Source organism: Chrysemys picta, chromosome 5 (assembly GCF_011386835.1).
Source record: "Chrysemys picta bellii isolate R12L10 chromosome 5, ASM1138683v2, whole genome shotgun sequence".
Classification (NCBI taxonomy): Eukaryota; Metazoa; Chordata; order Testudines; family Emydidae; genus Chrysemys; species Chrysemys picta.
In genome coordinates this window covers 101,130,695-101,154,602 of record NC_088795.1, presented here as the reverse complement: position 1 = coordinate 101,154,602, position 23,908 = coordinate 101,130,695, and the positions used below count along the sequence as shown (strand labels likewise).

At 42.2% G+C, this 23,908-nt stretch overlaps 1 protein-coding gene across 3 annotated transcripts in view; it reads left to right on the top strand.

Moving 5' to 3' along the window:
* The window catches only part of NWD2 (NACHT and WD repeat domain containing 2), a 142,541-nt gene that overhangs the window by 34,495 nt on the left and 84,138 nt on the right, over positions 1 to 23,908 (top strand). The window contains exons 1-2 of one of the 3 annotated variants that reach the window (XM_042843445.2): positions 13,124 to 13,708; positions 15,170 to 15,258. Coding sequence is in view for 1 of the 3 variants with exons in the window: in XM_005286331.4 (XP_005286388.2) it covers positions 15,170 to 15,258 (89 nt within the window). In the remaining 2 variants the exon portion in view is untranslated. Of the gene's footprint in view, positions 1 to 13,123; positions 13,709 to 15,169; positions 15,259 to 23,908 lie in introns of those variants that run through there. The other 2 variants (XM_005286332.5, XM_005286331.4) reach the window with 2 other exon arrangements.

The window sequence follows — 23,908 nt, the reverse complement described above, 5'->3', positions numbered from 1 at the left end:
TGTGGGTGGGTGAGATTCTGTGGCCTGCAATGTGCAGGAGGTCAGACTAGATGAGCATGATGATCATCTAACCTTAAAAGTCTGTGAGTCTGAATGAATTTAACCATGAAAGATTGATGCATTAAAATTATCTGGTGTTAGGTTATAAGCACAATACAGGGGATAAAATTCTGCCTTAGGATACTCACATGCCACACTCATTGGCTTTAATGGGAATTGTTTACATCAGGGGTAGGCAACCTATGGCACGCGTCCCAAAGGCGGCACACGAGCTGATTTTCATTGGCACTCACACTGCCCGGGTCCTGGCCATCGGTCTGGGGGGCTCTGCATTTTAATTTAATTTTAAATGAAGCTTCTAAAACATTTTAAAAACCTTATTTACTTTACATAGAACAACAGTTTTGTTATATATTATAGACTTATAGAAAGAGACCTTCTAAAAACGTTAAAATGTATTACTGGCACGCGAAACCTTAAATTAGAGTGAATAAATGAAGACTCGGCACACCACTTCTGAAAGGTTGCTGACCCCTGGTTTACATTTATCTGAGGGCAGAATTGGACTCGAAGGACTTGATCCAAAGCCCATTGAGGTAAATGGAAAAAACAACTATTGATTTCAATGGGTAGTGGGCTTATATGGTACAAATTTAGGGCCTAGTCTAAAGCCCACTAAAGTCATCTGGAGTCTTTCCATTGGCTTTAACGGGCTTTGAATCAGGCCTTAAACTTGTACCATATTAAAAATATTACCCTTCGAATAAAAATTGTGAACTTTCAGAAAACAAAGTCTCTTTTAAATTGGGAACATAGAAAGCTTGAGTATACATGGATCAAGTAATTATTTATGTTGAAATTCTGTTGAGTATGGGCACATGGGGACTGGTTCTCCAATCTGTCACACTAGTTTTATGCTGGTATCTCCTAAAATGCACAGTTCTGTATTTTAACACCTCACTTCACCATAATACCATCCTATTTTCCTGTGTGTGGTTGTGTATGTGATGTCTAATGATACTGATGTCAAGAAACTTCAGAGCTGTATATTATTGTGGGCATATCAATCTATTTACCTTTAATGACAGTCATGTGGTTAAAATAGGAGTTAACACTTGAAATTTCAGGGATTAAATCTGACAAGTATACTACTAAACAAAGCAGCATCGTAACTGTTTTTTTCCCCTACATATAGGTGCCTTAGTAAAATATGATCACATAAAGAAACCTTTATATATAGAGTGTGTTCATCTTGGCCCCTTCAAACTGCATTGTTCTGAAACTGATCACAGAATGAGGCAGGCAGCTAAGAACAAGCCTGAGCAGGAAGGCTTTCACCTGGGAGAGGGAACACTAAGTGCAGAAGGGCCTGAGCAGGGAAGCCTTAGCCCTAGAGACTTAAGAATTCCTGTTTGCGAACGCCATTATTCTCATAGTGTGTTTGCCCTAGGGGTGCCCTGGAACCCAAGGCGATTTGGACTGCCCTAGCACAAAAGCTCTCATTGTTAGTGACTGACTGTTGTTGGATGTATTCATTGTGTTTATATCTAAGTATGATTTAATTCTATTCATTTTTAACTCTTATTTGATTAATTTATACTGTCCTTGTAAGAGTGCGAATAGGCCCTTGTTGATTTTTGTGATCACTGCATGCATGTCATTCCTGGATGAGCCCACCGAATATTGGATGCCCATGTGGCTGTAATAATTGGAGATCCCGCAGCACTTGCAGATTGGAGGAGAACATTTTGCCCTAAATCTTTAAATTTCACAGACTTGCAGGTTATTTTTACGATGCATCTGTCTAAAGCCAGGGACATAAGCGTGTTCCATCTCTATGGTGAAACTATTCATTCAGAAATAATATCACTGCCATAGGACCTCACTAATTCAGAAGGAACCAAATTGAGTGTGGCCTTTGCAACATTCTTCTTTACCAGTAGGTGTCCAATTGAAGTTTCTTACAGGAGTTTTTATGTTGATCCTGTTTCTCTGGTCAGGTGCAAGCTTGGTTTTATTGCATTCTGCCTGACAGATTTCTCCTACAATTTCACTGCAGCATGCCTTAATTCCTGTGCAAGGTAATGTATGTAAAACATGGGTTTATGGAAAATAGGTCCTGTCAAACTAACTTGATATCTTTTTTGATGAGATTACAAGTTTGGTTGATAAAGGTAATAGTGTTGATGTAATAGACTTAGATATCTGTAAGGCATTTGACTTGTTACCAAATGACATTTTGATTAAAAAACTAGAATGATACAAAATTAACATGGCACACATTAAATTGATTATAAACTGGCTGGACTGATATGTCTCAAAATGTAATTGTAAACAGGGAATTGTCATAAAGTGGGTGTGTTTCTCGTGGGGTCATGCATGGAACGGTTCTTGGCCCTATGCTATTTAATGTTTTTATCAATGACCTGCTCTGCACCCCAATACCATTCATTTTTATTCTCTAAGAGTTTTCTCAAAGCCACTGCTTTTGTAGATAGATTAGGTTTGAATTTCCAAGATAATTAACCATTCCCAGGAACTGTTGGGGACATGGCACCATTTTAATGGCAGAAATCATCCTCTTACCAGGTTTTACACCTTCATTGGAAATAATGTCCCCAACAAAAGTCTGTTCTGTAACCCCTAAAACGCATTTCTCCCTATTTAGTTTGAGGTTTGCAGCTCTCCTTGCATCCAGGACTTCCTAAAATCTACAATCATGCTTCCTTTTGTTGAGCCCCAGATGATGATGTCATCCATTGAAGTGTCAACACCGTTAATATGTTCATAGATCATATGTATGGTTTTGTGGTACACTTCTGGTGCTGAAGCTATGCCAAAGGTTAAGTGTAATTGTGACATGTTGTTCCATATTCTTTATGAAAATATGCTTATGATATGAATATATCTGACATAATTGAGATATACTTTATGCAAGATGACACATTAGATATCCTTAGAAAGTTATGATTTACTGAATATGATTATCCTATTTGTATGCGTGTATCACTTCTGTATCTGAAGTTAGGAATATTGACTAGGTATATGTATTTCAACTATGCTACTTTGGCTGACGCCCACTACTAATATTTCAGGTACAACAATGGAAAAGCCAGACAGGTCGGATAGCCCATCAGCAAGGACAATAGACTGTGAAAAGCTTGGCCTTCCTGTGGACGCTCCATACTGCCCCTGACTCATGGACGCTGTAATCTGACAGAGTCAGGTGGTCTTGTCACCTGATACTAAAACATTACCTGGGACTTCTTGTAACTTTCCACTGTAAGGGAAGGAGGGTCAGACTAGGAAACAAAGGACTCCTGCCTTATACAAATCCTATTTAAGGGTGGGGAGTGAGGTAATCCAGGTCATCAGTTCTCCCCTGCTATCCCATCCAAGATGACTGCTGGAAACAATTAAGACTGACCTGGGGGAAAGAACTGGACCCAGGCTGGAAGGGCATTTGGCCTGTGAGGCTTAGTTTGTGTGCTCTGTTTTATTTGATTAGTAATCTGCCTTGTTCTGTCTGCTACCTCCTTAACTACTTAAAATACACCTGTTATAGTTTAAATTAATGTTTGGTTTACAGTATAACCCAGTTTATGTTTATTTTAACTGGGGGGGAGGCGAAGTTGTGCATAGCCTCCTCCGCATTGAGGGAAGAAGTGAAGTTCATATAATTTTGGGTTTGTACTCTGGGGGGGAGGGGTAGACATCTGGGTGCTGTGGCAAGTCCCTGAAGCTGAGTCTTCCCAGAGCTGATCTGCAGCTGGGTGTGGCCCTGCTTGTGTGTGTGTTAGAGGAGATTTTAAGAGCCTGGCTCAGCAAGAAAGGTAAAAGGGGGCCCATGCTGACAGAACAGGTAGACTCAGTGGTATCTCAGCACATCAGGTGGCTTCCCAAGGGGTCCAACCCGTCACAGTAATAATCTGTATCATCCAAATGGGATATTAAATGTGCGTAGTGTTGAGCTTTCTTCAGTTAATTTTAGCTGCCAAAATCCTGAGGATGCATCAAATTTACTGAAATATTGAGCATTTGCATATTGAGTCATAATTTCTTCCCTCGGTAGCTTGAAATGTTCTCGTTTTATAGCCTCATTGAGGTCTCTCAGATCTAACTATATGTGTAATTGGCTGTTACTTCTCTCCACAATGACTAGGGAGCTCACCCATTCTGTTGGCTCTTCAATTTTTTGTTTACTTGCATTGCTTCCATCCTTGCAAGCTCAGTCTTGAGATTATCATGGAGTACAAAGAGCACCTTTCTACATGGATGGATAACTGGGGGGACCTGCTTGTTTATCTGGATTGTATGTTCACCCTACAAGCAACCCATTCCTTGAAACAGGTCATGATATTCCCATATGAGTGCCTCGTAGCCAGGTTTGGTATGATCTTGTAGTAAAAGCACCAGTTTTACCAGACTGAGTCTTTCACACGCAGCAAGGCCTAAAATTGGTGTCACCTCTTTTGGCACCACAATGAATTGGAGCCGGTACATGGTGTTTTTGTTGTTGATGCTAGTAATGCACCTCCCGTTCACTAGTATATTTGTTCCAGAATACTCAGGTACCTTTATTTTTGTTCGGCTCAGTTTTGGTCTTATTTTCAGTCTCTCATAATCTTGTTCAGACAGAATATTAACCTGAGCGCCCGTGTCCAGTTTCAGTGGAATAATTGTTTCATTCACTTTCATTGGCAGTATCCAGTCCTTCTCATCAGGCTTTCTTGATTTCTGTACGTTTATGAAAAACTCCTCAACCATGTTGTCTTCAACAGAATGCACTTGAGTTTTCTGGATTTGAGATCTGCAGCATTTTGCACATTGATTATTTTCCCCACATTTATGACAGAATTTACCAGAGGCAACAGGCTGTTTGGGGCATGCCGTAATCCACACCTTCCACCTGATTGTCTGTACCCAGTCTTCCCCCTAGCAGTGGTTTTCATAGCAAGTGGTTCTGTAACCCACACCTCTCCTGTGAGACCACTTAGAGAGAGATTAATGAGTCTGCTCTACAGCCTTAGCTAAGGGCCGTATGGCTTTTAGCTCATGTGGTAGAGGCTCATGCACTAAATTCTAGAGGTCCCAGGTTCAATCCTGCCCACTGAAGACCATGGTCTGTTAGCAGTACAGTTTTACTTTTTTACTTGACCTATTTTGGCTGTATTCTTTTGTACTTAATACACAGATAAACCCTTCTGGTGAATTCAGCTCTTTGGTTTGTGCTTTCACAGTTTATGCTGCCCCTATGGTTACTAAATACAATTCAAATCTCTGTCTGAATTTTTCCCAGTTCTCTGCAACATTGCCTGGCAATTGCAGACTGTATGGAAGTTGCAACACATCCATTTTTGGCTATTTCCCCTTTCTTAAGCTAGTCAAGCTACTATTGTCCTTATAAAAGTACATACAAAAGCCTTTATTCTTCTCTGTTTGCTGTTCCACGCACTCTCCTTCCTTCTGCTTTCAGCTGCAAACACAGGAGTTAACTTCAAAATGACTGCAATTTTCTTCTCATTCAGCACTTCTGACACCATGTAATGATCTTGGGGTTCATTAAACACCAAACCAGTGAATGAGAAAGGAATACAACTTTTAATAAACAAATTAGAGAGCTTCTGTGGTGAACTGCTGTACACAGCTACATGGTGTTCTCAACCCCAGCTTCCAGGGCACATCTCTAAATTCCTGTATTCAACAATGCCCCTCTGCCATGTACACTGGCCAAACTGGACAGTCTAAACGCAAAAGAATAAATGGACACAAATCTGACATCAGGAATCATAACATTCAAAAACCAGTAGGAGAACACTTCAATCTCTCTGGTCACTCAATAACAGACCTCAAAGTGGCAATTCTTCAACAAAAAAATCTTCAAAAACAGACTCCAACGTGAAGCTGCAGAACTGGAATTAATTTGCAAACTGGATACCATCAGATTAGGCCTTCAAAAGTTATTTTTCCTCCCTTGGTATCCTGCTGTTAATTGATTATCTCCTTAGACTGACCTAACACTTGGTAAAGCAACCCCCATCCTTTCATTTATTTATACCTGCTCCTGTATTTTTCACTTCGTGCATCTGATGAAGTGGGTTCTAGCCCACAAAAGTTTATGCCCAAATAAATTTGTTAGTCTCTAAGGTGCCACAAGGACTCCTCAGTTTTTGGGTTTTTTTGCTGATACAGACTAACATGGCTACCACTGAAACCTGTATTCATAATACTATCCCTTATTAGGGAGTGTCTCTAAATTATAATCTTCCATAATCCTATCTTTACAGCATGGAGGCTGGGGAGTGAGCTGGTTCACCGTGTCCCCTTAACAACTTACCCTAAATGGGCTTTTGTGGAGCTTCAATTGCTAATTCCAATTGGTCCCTGCTCACGGAAACCCAAGGGAGGGAGAAGGCAGCAACGCAGCCTGCCCTCTTTCAGTGTGAATTTCTCCAGGGGCTCCAGGGTCCAGAGTAGCTCAGGGACATGTAATTTTCATCTCTATGTGCCAGTTTCTGTGAATCTAGCCTGATGTTTGTAAAGTGCTTTGAGATTCTCAGATGAAGGGCACCATAGAAATGCAAATTACTGTTATTATTATGGTATTATATGCAGAGACAAGGTTTCCATAATATTTAAGGTTTGAGAACATTATTTTCCTATTGATATTCAAAAGCTTTTAGTAACACGAGTAATACAAAGTGATATTGTGCTAAATGTGGTAAAAAAAAACTGCTGCTTAGTAGGAGTTGCTGAAAAGTCTAAGGTAATGTGAGCATCTTATCATTATTAGGTATGGAAGTAGTGCCCTTATTCAGTATTGCTTCTAAGTAATGTTCAGTATTATTTTCACCACATACTCTGCTATTTCTAGCAATGAACAGAAAATTTGTACAGATGGCCAAATAAAATGCACACACGTTATAATATTGTAGAGCACAAAAATGTTCTTTGTGCCAAGCATCTATGCTACCCATGGGTGGCGGGTATAAGCCAGCCCCTGGCCCTGCGCATGCTCTGCCCTCTCCCCCAAGCTGGCAGGAGTTCAGCTCTGCTGCTGGCAGGAAGTCAGCAGACTGGTGGTGAGGCCAGGTGGCGGCCCGATGCTGGGGCCGGTGCTGAGGCCAAGTGGCGGCCTGGAATGGTTCGGCCAGGGCTCCTCTGGCTGCAGGGGGACGGGACTTAAGGCTCCAGTGGATAGGGGGGAGGGTGCTCAGGGCTCCCACAAATGGGGTGCAGGGCACTTGGGGCTCCCGCAGATGGGGGTAGGGCTGGGGCCTTGGGCAGAAGAGGCAGGGCTGTGTGGCTAGCCTCCCCGAAGGGAGGGCTCACGTGCCGCCCATGATGCTACTTACCCCAACAAAGCTAAGTATTGTATTTATACCATGCTCTTCAGTGCGGTTTCTGAATGGCTATGCATTTAGGGTTAGATCAGGAGAGACGCCCTTCGCTCATGCAAAGGCAGAGGTGCCAGCAAAATGTCCGCCCCCCCCCCCCCCACACACACACTTCTCTGACTGTACAAGAGCATCTAATGATAACAATGCCTGTACCTCCTGTGTTCAAAAGAGCACAAGTCCTGATCACCGGGGGGAGTAAGCTAGAAAAAAGGGGCTATAGAAGAGGCAGGGCCAAAGCCCCACCACCTCTCTGCGGTTGCCCATGGAACAGGGCTGGCACACCGAGAATAGGAAGAGAGAAGTCTGCTGCATCCATTATGATAGAGCATGTTGCTCACCCCTTGTACACAAGGAGCAGCCCTGGAAGAAATGATCACTGTTAATGTTGTGGACGGCTCTGGACTTTGTGTGACCCTGTATAGAAGGGCTAGTCAATAGGCGAACCGTGAGCCAAATCTGGACTGCCAGACGCTTTTGAACGGACCCAGATATATTTTTATTTACTTATTATTGTTTTATTTTCTCTGGAGTTTGGACCTTGATTACCTTGACCAAGAAATTTGGGCCTTGACAAAATGACTACCCCTGCTGTATAGCATTCATTTGTGTGGTGGTCTCAGCAGCTGCAAAGGCTGCTTTTTTCTCTCTCTCTTGGTTCCAGGTTTAGCTGCCTGCCCGTCACAAATGTTGTCTGCTGTGTCAGTCAACAGCTTTCCTACTGTCCTCTGCGAGTCGGGTAGCACAACACTCCTATCCAGTCAATCACATTGTTATGGCCCATACAACTGCTGTGGCTGTGACTTTCACTGCAGGTAATCATTACATATGTGTATCAGTTACATTAATAGGCTGTAAACTTAAATGTTCTGTACCTTTGAAGACCAGTTTGGATTTGTAAACAATTTGTGGGATTAAACTCTACAAATTTTCTCATCACCATTGCCAAATTTGGGCCACTGTGGCTGCTGGTGTGCCTCAGGGAATAGTGAATAGTTGTGTGGGCAGGATTGTTATGGCAGAAGTGTTAGTGATTGCAAAGAGTTGATTGCCTACAATTTTCCTTTTTAACTCCCTATTTTCATTTGCTTATATCTTTTCTGAAACTTTCATCGATTGGACAGAACTGTTCCATGTCTGGTATTAGTCAGAAGGTGAATGGTTTTGACAAGTTTGAGCCAATACGATTCACTCATTTTCAAATCCAAGAATGTAAAATATACACTCTTCCCATTATATATATATATTTAAAACTACTAACAGAAGAGCTTGCATTCAGAAATTAAAATTTAGCATAGGAAATAGACCACTCAGAGAAGCAGTACACTTGATTATTCTGATGAAAACTGGCTGTGATTTGACTTAGCTATGAGCCTTCAAAAAATCATACGTCACATAAACAGTGATCACCTATCATTTGGCAGGAAGGCGGGCCACGTGTATATGGCTAATTTAGCTGCATCATCAAAAATTTACTGAAGGTTTACGCATCAAATGAGGCAGGGCTCTGTAAGCATCCTGCATCATACAATGTGCATTTTCTAATGTGACCACCAGGAGCTCTGCTTCATACATTGCAAAGTAAAGTGCATGCTATCTTGATCCACAGCCCATTGAAGTCGATGGGAGTCTTTCCACTGATTACAGTGGGCTTTGGTTCAGACCCTGAATGAGGCAGGGCATTTTGTAATGATGCAAGGTGTGCCCTCAGGGAAGTAGTGATCTGCAGGAGTTGCTGCTCATGGGTAATTATTCATTCAGGGAGGCTGTGTCTGACAAAGGACACAGTGTTTTGTTGGTTTGATATCTATATCAGCCCTGAATTTTAAAAAAGTCTCAACTCATCCTCCACTTTTGCAAATACAATTTTGTGACTACAGTTTATCGTAGCTTTTGAGTCTATCATTTAGGTTTCAGAGTACTTGATTAACATTAGGATAAAATACTCTTCTGCTGTTGCCACCAGTTCATTCTGGCAGCTGGAAGAATGTCATTTAAGTAATCTCTTCGTCTGCAGCAGCCTGTAAGTTAAAATTTGCTTGTCTGTGACATTCCCAGTTTTTAGGAACTTGCCAACCTCACAGATTTTCTGTCAGTATGACTCAAGTTAAACTGGTTTAATTAAATAAAATCTATCTGTCATCCATCCTAATTACTCTGCCCCATCTTAAATTACATGCCATTCCATTTCCAGAAAGACAAGCTTCATAAAGTAATAAAAAACAGGAATTCTTAATTGTTCATTAATAAAAGTATCAAAACTTCTGAATTAGTGAGGTCCTATGGTAATGATATTGTTTCTGAATGAGTAGCCTCACCATAAAGGTGGAACATGCTTATGTCCTTAGCTTCAGACATAACCTGCAAGTCTGTGAAACTTAAAGATTTAAGGCAAAAATTTCCCCTCCAATCTGCAACCACCGCAGGATCTCCAACTGTTACAGCCACATGGGCCTCTAACACTTGGTGGGCTCATACAGGAATGACATGCATGTAAGGATCACAAAATCAACAAGGGCCTCTATTCCCAGTCTGACAAGGACAGTGCAATTTAAACAAATAAGAGTTAAAATGAACAGAATTCCAGTTAAACAAATGTTTTATCTTTTTCCATTAAGATTTGTAGACAGGAGTTAAAAATGTAGGGTACCTTGTTGCAATACCAGACAGAATTCCAGTTAGACAATGCTTTAGCTCTATTTGATTTTTGGAGCATTAAAAAATTCAGGACTGTTCTGTGTGATGAGCTGGATTTATTTCTCTTTCTGAACTAGGTTCTACCACCCTCATCACATTGAGGAATACTTAATTCCAAAAGTAGTGCCACTGAAATCACACAACCTGAGTGAGGGTGGCAGACTTGTACTCTCTATATTTTGTTCCCCAGACCAAAAACAATCATGGTTCACGCCATATTTTTGCCCTTCAGTGGATCTTTACTTTTGTTCCTAATTCTAGCTTTTCAATATAGAGACTGTTTTGTCTGCTATGATATTGGTCATTTTAGTAACTGTGGATAGCATTAGCCAATTAAAACTGTTTTTCTGAATGCTCATGTCCCAACGGTCAGTTGCTTGCTTGTAAGAGACAATGCTATTTTTACACATTTTGGAAAATAGGAAAAGATCATTTCAGACTGGTTCAGGATTCTCCATTGAGTAATGTGTAGGGCTTCTGAATTTCCAGCAAAATATATTCTCTACAGTCACTAAGACACTTGATGCTACTACAGGTATGTATTTTTGTAGTCAGATATCAGTTGATGGCCCGCCATCATGTAAATGTTTTTCTTAAGGAAACACTGCATTTCTTAAGAATATGAGACTTTCTATTTTTGGTAGACTGTTTCACACCAAAATTATCCTGGCTCAAGGCAAAGTACATAGAATATTTCATCCTGGATCAGTGACAAATTTGAAGTCCAATACTTCAATGGCTATAAGTGTAGAAACTGATACTGTAAAATATTTTTGATAAATTAAACACATTTCTGATATACTCATAGATTAAGGTCAGAAGGTACCATTGTGATCACCTAGTCTGACCTCCTGCACATTGCAGGCCACAGGACCTCACCCACTCACTTCTGTAATAGACCCCTAGCCTCTGGCTGAGGGGTCCTCAAATCATGATTTAAAGACTTCAAGTTACAGAGAATTCATCATTTACATTAGTTAAAACCTGCAAGTGACCTGTGCTCCATGCTGCAGAGGAAGGTGAAAACCCTCCAGGGTCTCTGCCAGTCTGAGCCAGGGGAAAATGCCTTCCTGACCCCAAATATGGTGATCAGTTAGACCCTGAGCATGTGGGCAAGACCCACCAGGCAGATACCCAGGAAAGAATTCTCTGTAGTAATTCAGAGCCCTCCCCATCTAGTATCCTGACTCTGGCCATTGGGGATTTTTGCTACTGGCAGTTGCCAATGAGTCACATGCCATTGTAGGCAGTATTTCATTCCTTAGTAGGCCGTCTATTTTATGTTCTGTTACTGTAGTATCTGAGCACCTCATAATCTTTAATATATTTTTCCTCCCAATATCCCTGTGAGATAGGAAGGTACTATAATCCTCATTTAACACATGGAGGGGAACTGAGGTACAGAGAGACTAAAAGTGACTCGCCTGGGGTCACACAGGTAGTCTGTGGTAACACAGGGAATTGAGCCTGTGTCTCTCAAGTCCCCTACCACCCTAACCATTGAATCTTCCTTTCTCTCTTTAATACGTTAAACATAATTTAAGATGTCAGACCATAAATTTATTATGTATAGAAAAGATATTTAATGTAATGTATTTTAGTTATATTTTTTCTCTCCACCAGAGATTTATGCAGAAAGAACCTATGGTACTAAAGATAGCCTGACTTTAATATGTAGATATATTTTAAAACCTTTATAGCACACTTTTTTCAATTTGATGCAGATTTCATAGGTTTGAAAGATAATTGTGGGGAATGGGAGCATCAGAGAAGCTTGGATCTTTTGATGGCGAAGAGACAGTGAAGGAGTAAACAGAGGGGAGGGAAACCGGAGAAATCCAAGAAGACATCTTCCCTCAAAAATATTGTTTCTTTCACAATGTATGGGAGCAGAAAAATCAATTCATTGGTAATAGATGATAATAAAATAAAATTAGATTTTAGTTTAAATTAGATAAATATAACAAACAAAACAAACCAATACATTCATTGATTTACAATAATAAATTGTGATAATACCTCATACTTATATAGCACTTCAAAGATATGTGTGAATATTAACTACTTAATCTAACTAATTAAATTATGCACCCAAACACACTCTCTCTCAAACTCTAGATTGCGAAAATGGACCTCAGAATCAGCATTCATATGTCAGTTATGGCATGGGTAAACATGGCATATTGTTTGATTTGTGTGGACATCTGTAGCTTACAACATAAGAGGATTGTTAAGTCAATTTTAAAATGGCTCCTTTAATGTCAAAGCAGTTATACAAATATTGCTCGAACTGCCACAGCTCTACTTTATCTTTCATAAATGAATGCTCTGTTACTTTTCATTTTATGGCACACAGACCCAGTCGTTCACAAGCATAATTTTATTTCCAATAATAACCTTGCACTGACAAAATCACTTTGTGCCTTTCCCCAACCCTTACTGACTCGCAGAGTAGGTGTCGTTCCATAACAAAATCCGATCCACAAACCTACACCTTTTTAGGATTAGATTGAGAGGCTACGAAACATGTTTGCAGTGTAGGTATAGCCGTGTCCCACTTTCTCAGGCTATGAAACAGATTACTTGAGATAGCTCTTGATGAACCATCTAATTTAGCTCTAACGTGTCAGTACAGTTCTTCAACAATTAATTATAAATAAATGTGTCCAAAGCTACTTTGGATAGATAGTATTTTAATAAGAACTTTGGTTTCATAGTGTGATCACTTGGGGTTCTGTCTGCACAACTTATAAATTCTGATTGATATTGTGAAGTTGTGTTATGAAAAGCTGCTCTTTCCTGAGGGCCTATATGTATGTGGATACACTATTGCTCACAGAGCCTGAAAGCATTACTCCTGGGGGAATTCTGTGCCACTGTGAAATGCACATTAATTTCTGCAAAATTCTGCACGCAGAATTTCCTTTCCCCACAAAAATGGGCTGCAGTGCTGCTAGCTGCCACTAGGGGCCACTGGACCTGGCAGAGCCCAGCTTGCATATGGAAGACACTGCTCGGGGGAAGGAGCTAGAAGGTTCCTGGCAGCTGCAGTTCCTAGCATGCCCAGAGGGAAGGAGAGGACGGTGCACAGGAAACTCTGTTCAAGCCTGGGACCAAACATCAGATTGTTTCTCCCTTTGGATCCCCGGGCTCTGGGGGAGGGGAGGGGACGGGTGTCTGAGCAAGGGGGGGCACCACAGCTGGGAGCTGGGGGGGAGGAGTTGTGGGTGTCTGACCCCCAGCCTGGACTCTGGGGTTGGGGGGAGGGGAAGGGGTCAGAGAAACAGGAACTGGGTTGTCATAGAGGTTTCTTTACCACTCTACTCCTGGGGGAATTTTTGCGCGTGTCTGTATTGTTACAAACATACTTGCATAATTTATTTTGAAATAAATTACCTAAATAATTTAAACTGACGTAAAGCGTATATACCCCAGACAGATAAAAAGGTTAAGGTTAATGACAGTACTTAGATCTCACAACAGTTATGCAAAAAAGAAGCTGCATCCTTAGAAAAAACAGTTTAGCTGTTTCCTCTGGAAGGAAAGTAGGAGCAGTGGAACAGTACCAGGAGGAGAACAAAAGAGACCAGGTGGCCAGAAAGGGTTTAAATGAGGTAAGAGTGTCCTACATACTTTCCTGAGCCCAGCTGGCCCCCAAGGACTCTGCAAAATCCCGGGAACTCGGACCCCAGCTCAAAGAATGCCCTGGAGTGGTGAAGAAAGTGAGGCAGGGACATGCAGTTAGTGTTTGTTGTTTTGTATGATCAGTGCGCTCCTGTGCTTTACCTGATTAAGTATAAAAGAGGATAAAGGCGTTTAAGACTGTGCAAAGTGTTTGTGTATGTATGTGTTGACTGCTTCAGAACTGCTGTGTGCCCCTGAGAGGGGTAAACTGTAAACAAGAAACTTTGTACCCCTGGAGCAAAGTTTGAATAATCAGGGTATCTCTGGGGTCAGTGCTGGTCTTGGAGGGCTACGGCAGGTGGGCTGAGAACCCACATTTCCTAGAAGAGGAACAGACAGAGTCAATGCTCAGGAAATGTGTCAGAGAAGCCTCGGGAGGAACCAGTGCTACAGCCTGCTGCAGCTCTAAAAGCTTGAAACACACTGGGAACATAGACCAGCAGAGGCTTGGATTCCCCTCACAGCAGTCCCAGTGGGTGGCTGACAGAGAGCACTTGCTAGGATCTTTGATATTAAGGCTACATCTATACTAGAGGTGTTATTCCCAGTTCATGTAGGCATACTCTTGCTAGCTCTCATCTGAGTTAGGATGCTAAAAATAGTAGTGTAGCCATGGTAGCATGGGCAGTGGCGGCACTGTACTAGCCGTCCTGAGTACAAACCTGCCTGAACCCCCTGGGTGCCGCTGTTGCCTGCGCTACTGTGGCTACAATACTATTTTTAGTGCACTTGCTCAGATGAGAACTACCACAAGTATGTCTATGCGAGATGAGAATCAAATCCACAGTTCGAAGAACAGAGGTAGCCTTAGTAATCTCCAATTTTTTTTTATTATGAAAACAGGCCTCTGGGGATCTGCATACCCAGACTTGTAGGCCACATGTGGGTGTCAGGATTGGTGCATTTTTGTATACTTATTTCAATGCTCCTCTTTTAAGAGATTACAAAATTAGAGGGGGTGAAGATATGATGGCAGAATTTTGCTCTTACTGCAATGAAACCTTGATTTATCTATAGATATTCTGCTCTACCTACCTAATCTTTGGTTTGTCTCTTTGTTCTGGAGGTTTTGCTAATCAGTAAAATTCAGCTCCCTGAAAATTAAATAAAAGTCAAGTTGACATATGACTGCTGACTTTACAGGGCCAGTTCAGTCATGTTTTACAGAAGAGTACTAGTCAAATATGTATTAAGATGGATGTATTAAATATCATAACAAATTTACATTAAACATAACATCCAGGGACATAAAGTTTAGATATTGAAATCCCCCTATTAGATTTTCACTCATTTTTTCAAGACTTGTTTATTTTCCTCCATAAATCTATATATATCATAAAAATATAGAGTTAATATAAATATTGTTAACACCATTCTTTTTTCTATCACAGATACAGTAGCAGAAAGAAGTACACTAAGAGAACATGTTTGTCCGAAGCTGAGAGAATTCTGCAGGGAAAACTATGGGCTGGAATTACAGGTAGATTTTATCACATTAATTATTCAATTATGATATATAATTAACCTTCCTATTTTTGAAAATATTTTTGATTTATATGTAAAAATAGTGTAATTATTGATAAATCTGGCACAAAATAGAAGCCTATACAAAACAAAAAAAAGTACAAGTAATATGATAATTTTGTCAAATTGAAGTGCTGAAAGCATCACAAGTGAAAACTGCTATTATTAATAAAAATACAACTAGGAAAAATCCACTGCTCTATGTAAGAGTGTTTACTGGTAAATAAGAACAATACAGTAACAAATTAGTAACATTTCCTCTTGAAAATTATGCATAATGAAACTGTCTGTTTTAAAAATACAAAACACCTAAGAGGAAATAATGTCACATTCAAGTTATGGTGCTGTCTTTCTAGAAATTAAAGTCACATATAGTTTCAACATTTGGGTTAATGTTAATCACATCATTACTGCTTTTCTTTTGATCATCATTTAAGTTACCGCATCTTCATATTACATATAATAATTACTGCTCCAACTACAATTTTGTCAGCAGTAACACAGAAATGAATTTGATAGGCAGATTATTGAATCCTTGATGACTAATGAAACAAACTCTGAACATTTTTTTTTAAACTATCCCATGTGTTTGCAGAGTCATGACCAGGTTTGGAAAGATATGGAGTAAAATCCTGGCTCCATTAAAGTCAATGGCAAAATTCCCACTGACTTCAGTGGGACTAGGATTTCACTCATGAACTTTTTTCACCTTGTATTTTGCAGTAACTTGGTCCTTCCATACCTTTTGTGGAACAATATCAGTAATGAATATAAAAGTCATTCATCATCTTGCAGTTAGCTAGGCATGTGTTTAAGTACCTTCCTGAAGACTCTGGCAATAGAAGACTCCCATTGGGCCCAGCTGGCAGCAGTGGCGCAGGTAGCGCATGGTGATGGTGCTGTCAGGACAGAGCATGGCCGCCATGCTGGCCACCAGCCTGGAGTTGGTGTTGCAGAGCCAGGCCAATGCCAGCTACTTTTTCAAGATCCTGGAGGCAGCTGAAGATGCCACTATCCTTTGCACCATCAGACCCTGTAGCCAGTTTGGGGCACTGCTAGAGTGGGGGGAGCTGTTTGTAGGCCAGCTGCTTGACCAAGAGTCCTCTTTCACAGAGAACTGCAGTGCAAAATATGGAGGAGTTGTGTCAACTGCTTGGCGGAGCTGATGGGCCATGAGTCTTTTCAGGTCAAGGAATTATCACAAACTTTGATGAGTTGGAAGGGAAATACCCTTTGGTCAAGGCAGAATGGGAGTTTCAGTTTCCCTCATGGGCTTTTAAAATTATTTGTGGAGAACTGTCATAGGGTCTGCTTACCGCTAGTGAGCGTCCTCCTGGTCGCTCTGGGGATTAGCTGATTCCAGGTCCGACACATCCTTTCCACCTCTCACTGCACGCCTGCCTTCTCTTCCTGGCCCTCAGTTTGGCAAGATGCTCCATGGCTTGGCCCTCTGGCTAAGTCACATGTCCTCCTCTTCTGGGGTATCAGTCTCTTCTTATGAATGGGCTCAGGCAGTTTTCCCATTCACTGTTCAGCTGGTGCCACTTCTCCAGTGGCTGATAGGGGAAACAGGCCTGCTCTCTACTCTGGGTTTCAGCTCATGGACCATCTAATCAGCAGCCACAGTCTGTTCCATTCTTTATCTTACTACCTTTTGCTTTAGCATTTCATAACCTTCTGGCTGCTCCCCACCCCCCAGGTTTGCCAGCCCCAAAACTCACTCCTCCCAGAGGGTAACTGCAGGATACTTTGTCCGTGTAGACCCTAGACATACCTCCCTTCTCCCAGGGAGTGACTACAGCCAATTTCCCTGCAGCCCTCCTCTGCTAACTTCCTGTCTTTATAAACCCAGCCCAGCTTGTTCCTCCTCAGCTGGGCTTCCTCATTATTCAGTCAGGGGATTACTTAAACTACCTGATCCCCCTCAGCTGTGGCCTGTCTGGCTAACTGGCCCCTTTCTTAGCGTACCATAACCTCTTCAGAGCAAGTGTGGTGTCAATACCCCGTCACAAGAACTTAATCTCTTGAGAAGAGAACTCTTCACTCCTGAACTCGCGTTTCCAAAAATACCTGGATTATGATGACATTTGGTACTTTGTGATGAAGGCAGTTGTTGAAAACATCAGACAAGTCATACAGAAGACAAAAGAGTGTATCACTTTACTAGCAGAATGTATTCTTCCTCATTTCATCCATTAGCATGCCAAACAAAGAAAATGAGGTGGCTCCACTTCTGTAGTGGATGAGGTGGTCCTGCCGCAGGTGATCTTAATATATGGCTTGTTCTATTTCTTCTTTTGTATGGCATTTAAAAAGCAACAGGCTGGAATTAAAATTGAATATTGAGATTCAACAGCCATTCTAATGCTTGTAGGGTAGCTAGATGGATGCCCCTTGTGCCACTACTGTAAGTGTGAAGGGGGCAATTGTCTGTAATGTATTGCATGGTTTGTTCCCAGTCTTCCCCGTAGCAGTGGTTTTCATAGCACAGGTTGGAGATTCTCCGATTTTCCATTTGTGGAGGAGATATCCACACCTTCCATGCGTTGTCTGAATGCAGTTGAGTGCAGGCCACTGCCTATGGGGAAGGCAGAATCCTAGGACTTCTTTTGTTGGATCTTCAATCAGGTCTGCGTTTGGGACATCACAAAGGCCCATGATTTGAGCCAGTGAATGCTGGTGTTCTTTCTGCTGGCCTGTAGTGTTGTGGTCATGCAAAAGAGGCAGACCACAAAAGTCCACTTTCAACAGCACTTTGGCCTTGTAGTTATTCAAATGGAAGGCATAGACAAGTGTTTTCGAAGCATTTGGTTTCAATTGCCAAGCGTTGAAATACATCTCAACTGTCCAGAGGCCATTGTTCATGACCTTTTCTGTGGCCTCCAGAGAGGACACTTGAATTGCTAACACAATGTCGTCTGCATAGATAAATTTATAGGATAATGTGATAGGAATATCATTGGTATAAAGATTGAATAGTGTGGGCACTAAAATGGATCCCAATCTCTGTGATTTACTGGCAGATTCACCAAGGTGTACGGTGAATCTTCCATCACTCAGCATCTTGGTGATGAGTCTGATTGTTGATTGGCATGGGAAAGCTAATGATAACTTCAGCAGGAGACCTTTGCACCATACAGTATTATATGCAGAAGAAAAGTCAATGAATGCTGCCACTGTTTTTAATTTTTGCTGGTAGCCACATTTTATATAGCTGGTTAAGGCCAGCAGCTGGTCTTAGCAGGTGCGACTGGTTCTAAATTCAGCCTGCTCTTTGGGAACCAATTATCCAGTATTGGCTGTAACCTGTGAAGTAGGACCTGATCCAACACTTTATAGCAACTGCTAAAGAGGGAGATGAGCTGGTAGCTTTTTGGATCAGTGTCCTCTTTTCTGGGTTTCAAAATGGCTATGATCGTGGCTACCTTCCACTCTTTTGGTATTATGCTAGAAGAGTGGATGTTGCTGAAGAAGTCTGTCAGCCACCTTCTTGTCTTTGAACCAAGATTCTTCAGGAATTCTGAATATATTTCATCCATTCCTCCCACTTTCCTGGACTTAGTGTTGGAGAGACTCTTGTTGACTTTATCTACTGTCTAGGGGACAGAAAGGGTTGAAAACAATGGGCACTAGTTTAGTGCACAGTAAAGTTGTTTGTGGACTTGCTGCCTTATGTTTTTATTCATTGGTACATGGGAGTTGGCAATTAACTGCGTGGAGGTGGCATCTGCACTTATCTGAGGTGGTTTGTAGACTGCTGGAGCCGCAGTGCCTAAAACACTAAACAGCTTCTAGGCTTTGCAGCTTGACGTGAAGTCAAGTGCCATCACAGTTTCACACCACCTTTTCCTTCATGCTGAGTTCAAAGACACAAGCAAAGCCATTGCAGTTTTGGGGCTTTTAGTCAGCGTGATATTGCCAGAAGAGGGCCTCGCTCTCTCTTTCCAGCAAGGAGTGAATGCTTTTTTAAAAATCCCTTGCAATCAACTGATATGAATAGGTCTATAAAGTGGTGGTAATGAGCCACATATATCAAGCCCTTTATGATAACCATATAGCAGGACCAGTCAGCAACTGTAGATTCCAGCATAGTTTCAGGAGGGATTGAATGAGTGGAACATGTAGGCCTGTGCAAATCATAACTGGGCAGTATCGGTTATTGGGAAAGTCATCAAGAACTGACCTTGAGAATGGTATTGGGTGGCTACTGATGTTGTGCAAGACAAAACAAAGAACTGGAGTGTAGCACTTCTTCCATCAATCCAACTGACCATGCCACAATCTTTGGTATTATAGAGGAGGTGTTGGTCTTTGGTGAAAGCCCAGGATGTCAGCTGTTCTCCAGTACAGTCATTCTTGTATAATAGGATGTAGGATGGCTTGGTAATGCTGGACAGAGCCATTTCGTTGATGGTGGCTTGTACACGTTTACGACTGCAGATCACTGATCTTGATGGTGATTGAGTAGGGGTTCATAGTAGGCATGACCTAGATGGAATTCTTAAGGTCATGTTTTTTACATATGTCACAAGTCCATATTTAGGGTGATGCCTTGCAAATATGAGAACATTTCTGTTGATCTTTGCATGGTGGTCTTCATTCTCCAGGTGTGTTTCTTGTAGCTCTAGGACATCAACATTTTGAGTCCGCAAGATGATTGCAATGTAATCACATTTTGTGTTAGGCCCTCGATAAAGAGCTGCATAATTTGCAGCAAAGGTCCTGTTTGAAGGAAGGTTTGGCCCTGACCGGGCCCATTCTGTCACCAATTTGATGACCTCAAATATATGGCTTGTAAACTGGTGTCAGGTGAATGACACTGTAGCCATAAATGTCTCCATATATTTGATAAACCTCAACTAGTAAGAAAGTAGTTTATTCAGAGAAATATTATGAACTTTTACATATATTGGTACAGAGGCTGAAAGAACAGACTTGAATTATCAAAAGCAGCTGCTCATGAATGACACTAAGTAACTCCATCCACTATGTGTTACCAGTGTTGATGGGACCAAATTCTTGAATGCAGGTCAGTCACTTGGTACAAAGTTGCTTTAGCAGAAAATTGCCAAAGGCTAAATGTCTCCTGCTTTGAAAATTAGCATGATCTTGGTGATTACTGTGGCTAGATGCCTAAACAAATTTCAGTGGGAGCAGTGCTTCTGTGACAGCTGCCTAATCCTGGATATTATTGCCAGAGTGGTGAGAGTAGGTTAGACCTATTTCTACTTACAATTTGAAGGAGGAGGAACAGGGCAAGTGCAAGCATGAATGCCGGTCAGGAGTTAAATAGTGTCTCTTCACTGTTTGATGTAGCCAGTTGAGTGGTTTGGTAAAGTCCCAGACTTGTATTTCCAGAAGCAATGAAGAAATTTCCTTTTCTGTTGACTTTGGTCTTGGATCTTGCAAGATGTTGAGTGTGCAGCCCTAAATCCAGTTAAACACATACTTGACTTTAAGCATGAGAGAAGTCCCTTTAAAATTAATGGGAGCCAATCACCTTTAACAAGTTGCTCTTGTCAAGTTAATTTTTAGCTCTGTCTGGTAACAATTTGAAAATAAAATGTTTCTCCATCTCTCACAAGAAACAGGTAAGCATGGCAGAGAACAGAGCTAATTTTGGCAAGGGGTGAGAAGTAGAAATCCCATTACTCTGCATAAATTGGCACAGAATACATCCTATGATAGTGTCTTCTCAAGATGTCCAGCTTTACATCTTCTCCATCTGTTAGGAGTGAAATAAACATAAGTAAATTGCCAAGGGCCATATACAAGGACTTAAATAGACAGTTTCTTTTGGTGGCGATGAGAGAGGTGAACCTAGTTCCCAGAGTGCCATGCTGAACCCGTGTCTTGGGAAAACAGCTGTTTTCATTTCACATAAACTTCCAAAGTTTTAGCTGGGCTATTCAGTGGATCTTTGAGGAATTGGTGCTCAATTCCAGATGGAATTCAGTATGAGTTGGGTACCTAACTTCCTTAGGTTCCTTTGAAAGCCCCCTCCTTCCTTGTTAGCCTCTCATTTGCAAGAGCAGGACTGTGTTCTCATCAGCCAGTCTGCTTTGCCTCCGCTCCCTGTCTTGTGGTATTGGTGGAAGGATGATGCAGTGCTTATGACATTAGCCTGACTTGGGAGTCATGGGTTCAAGCTGCCTCTGTTCAACATCTGTAAAATGGGGGGGATAGTACTTCCCTATCTCACGGGGAAGGATAAATACATTAAAGACTGTGAGGTGCTCAGATACATCAGTAATGGGGGCCATGTAAATACCTAAGATGTTCTTGAATAAACTTGTATTGCATTTAAAAAAAAAAACTCCAATGGACTTCACTGGGCTTTGGGTTAGAGAGGAGGAATAAATTCACTATGCAATATTGTAAAAATGTAACTTATCAGAAAATTCTAATTCCAAATCTTCAGGCATTCCTCCCAACACACTAATATTAAATGTCTTTGCATTGCTTCCCCGTAACTCAATTTTATGAAATAAAGAAGCATTGTCTTTAGTGATAACAGTTAATGTCTTTAAGCTATCATTCTGCATCTGAAGTCCTGCATCCCTCTTGATATGCTTTCATCAGCAGGTTCTGATTGTTGTCGGGGCTTTTTCTTATGAAAATCAATATTATTTGAATTAAGAGAATCCATCTTAGGGTATGTCTACAGTATGAAATTAGGCCGAATTTATAGAAGCCGGTTTTATAGAAATCGGTTGTATACAGCCGATTGTGTGTGTCCCCATATAAAATGCTCTAAGTGCATGAAGTCGGCGGACCGCGTCCACAATACCGAGGCTAGCGTCGACTTCCGGAGCATTGCACTATGGGTAGCTATCCCACAGTTCCCGCAGTCTCCGCCGCCCATTGGAATTCTGGGTTGAGATCCCAATGCCTGAATGATGCAAAACATTGTCGCGGGGGGTTCTGGGTACATGTCGTCAGGCACCTCCCCCTCCGTCAGAGCAACAGCAGACAATCGATTCGCGCCTTTTTACCTGGGTTACCTGTGCAGACAACATACCACGCCAAGCATGGAGCCCGCTCAGCTCAGTTCACCGTCACCATATGTCCTCTGGGTGCCGGCAGACATGGTACTGCATTGCTACACAGCAGCAGCTAATTGCCTTTTGGCAGTAGACGGTGCAGTATGACTGGTAGCCTTCATCGGTGATCTGGGTGCTGGCAGACATGGGGCTGGCAGACGTGGGGCTGCATTGCACACAACAGCAGCCCCTTGCCTTTTGGTAGAAGATGGTATATTATGACTGATATCCGTCGTCATCGTACTGCAGTGGTTGTCAATCATGGGCACCTGGGCAGTCTCGACGATGATGGCTATCAGTCATAGTATGCTATTTTCTGCCAAGCGCCCAGTATTTTCTGCCAAGCACCCAGAAGATGCCGAGGGCTATCAGTCATGCTGCACCGTCATCTGCCAGCTTAAGATGTAAAAAATAGATTTGTTCTGTATTCATTTGCTTCATTTGAGTTCAATCTTTGGGGGGGGCATTCTGTGTGACAGTTGTTTGTGTTTCTCCCTGATGCACAGCGACCTTTGTTGATTTTAATTCCCTGTACCTGTACGCCATGTCGTCACTCGCCCCTCCCTCCGTCCATCCGTCAGATACTAGTTTCGCGCCTTTTTTCAGACCAGATGCCATAGCACTGGGATCACGGAGCCCGTTCAGATCACCGCAGCAGTTATGAGCACTATGAACACCACGCGCATTGTCCTGGAGTATATGCAGAGCCAGGACATGCCAAAGCAAAACCAGGACCAGCCGAGGAGGCAATTGCAGCGCAGTGATGAGAGTGATGAGGAAATTGATATGGACATAGACCTCTCACAAAGTACAGGCCCCAGCAATGCCCAAATCATGGTGTTACTGGGGCAGGTTCATGCCATGGAATGCCGATTCTGGGCACGGGAAACAAGCACAGACTGGTGGGACCGCATCGTGCTGCAGGTGTGGGACGATTCCCAGTGGTTGCGAAACTTTCGCATGCGTAAGGGCACTTTCATGGAACTTTGTGACTTGCTTTCCCCTGCCCTGAAGCGCCAGAATACCAAGATGAGAGCAGCCCTCACAGTTGAGAAGCGAGTGGCGATAGCCCTGTGGAAGCTTGCAACGCCAGACAGCTACCGGTCAGTCGGGAATCAATTTGGAGTGGGCAAATCTACTCTGGGGGCTGCTGTGATCCAAGTTGCCAGGGCAACGAAAGACCTGGTGATATCAAGGGTAGTGACTCTGGGAAACATGCAGGCCATAGTGGATGGCTTTGCTGAAATGGGATTCCCAAACTGTGGTGGGGCGATAGACGGAACCCATATCCCTATCTTGGCACCGGAGCACCAAGCCAGCGAGTACATAAACCGCAAGGGGTACTTTTCAATGCTGCTGCAAGCCCTGGTGGATCACAAGGGACGTTTCACCAACATCAACGTGGGATGGCCGGGAAAGGTACATGATGCTCGCGTCTTCAGGAACTCTGGTCTGTTTCGAAAGCTGGAGGAAGGGACTTTCTTCCCGGACCAGAAAATAACCGTTGGGGATGTTGAAATGCCTATAGTTATCCTTGGGGACCGAGCCTACCCCTTCATGCCA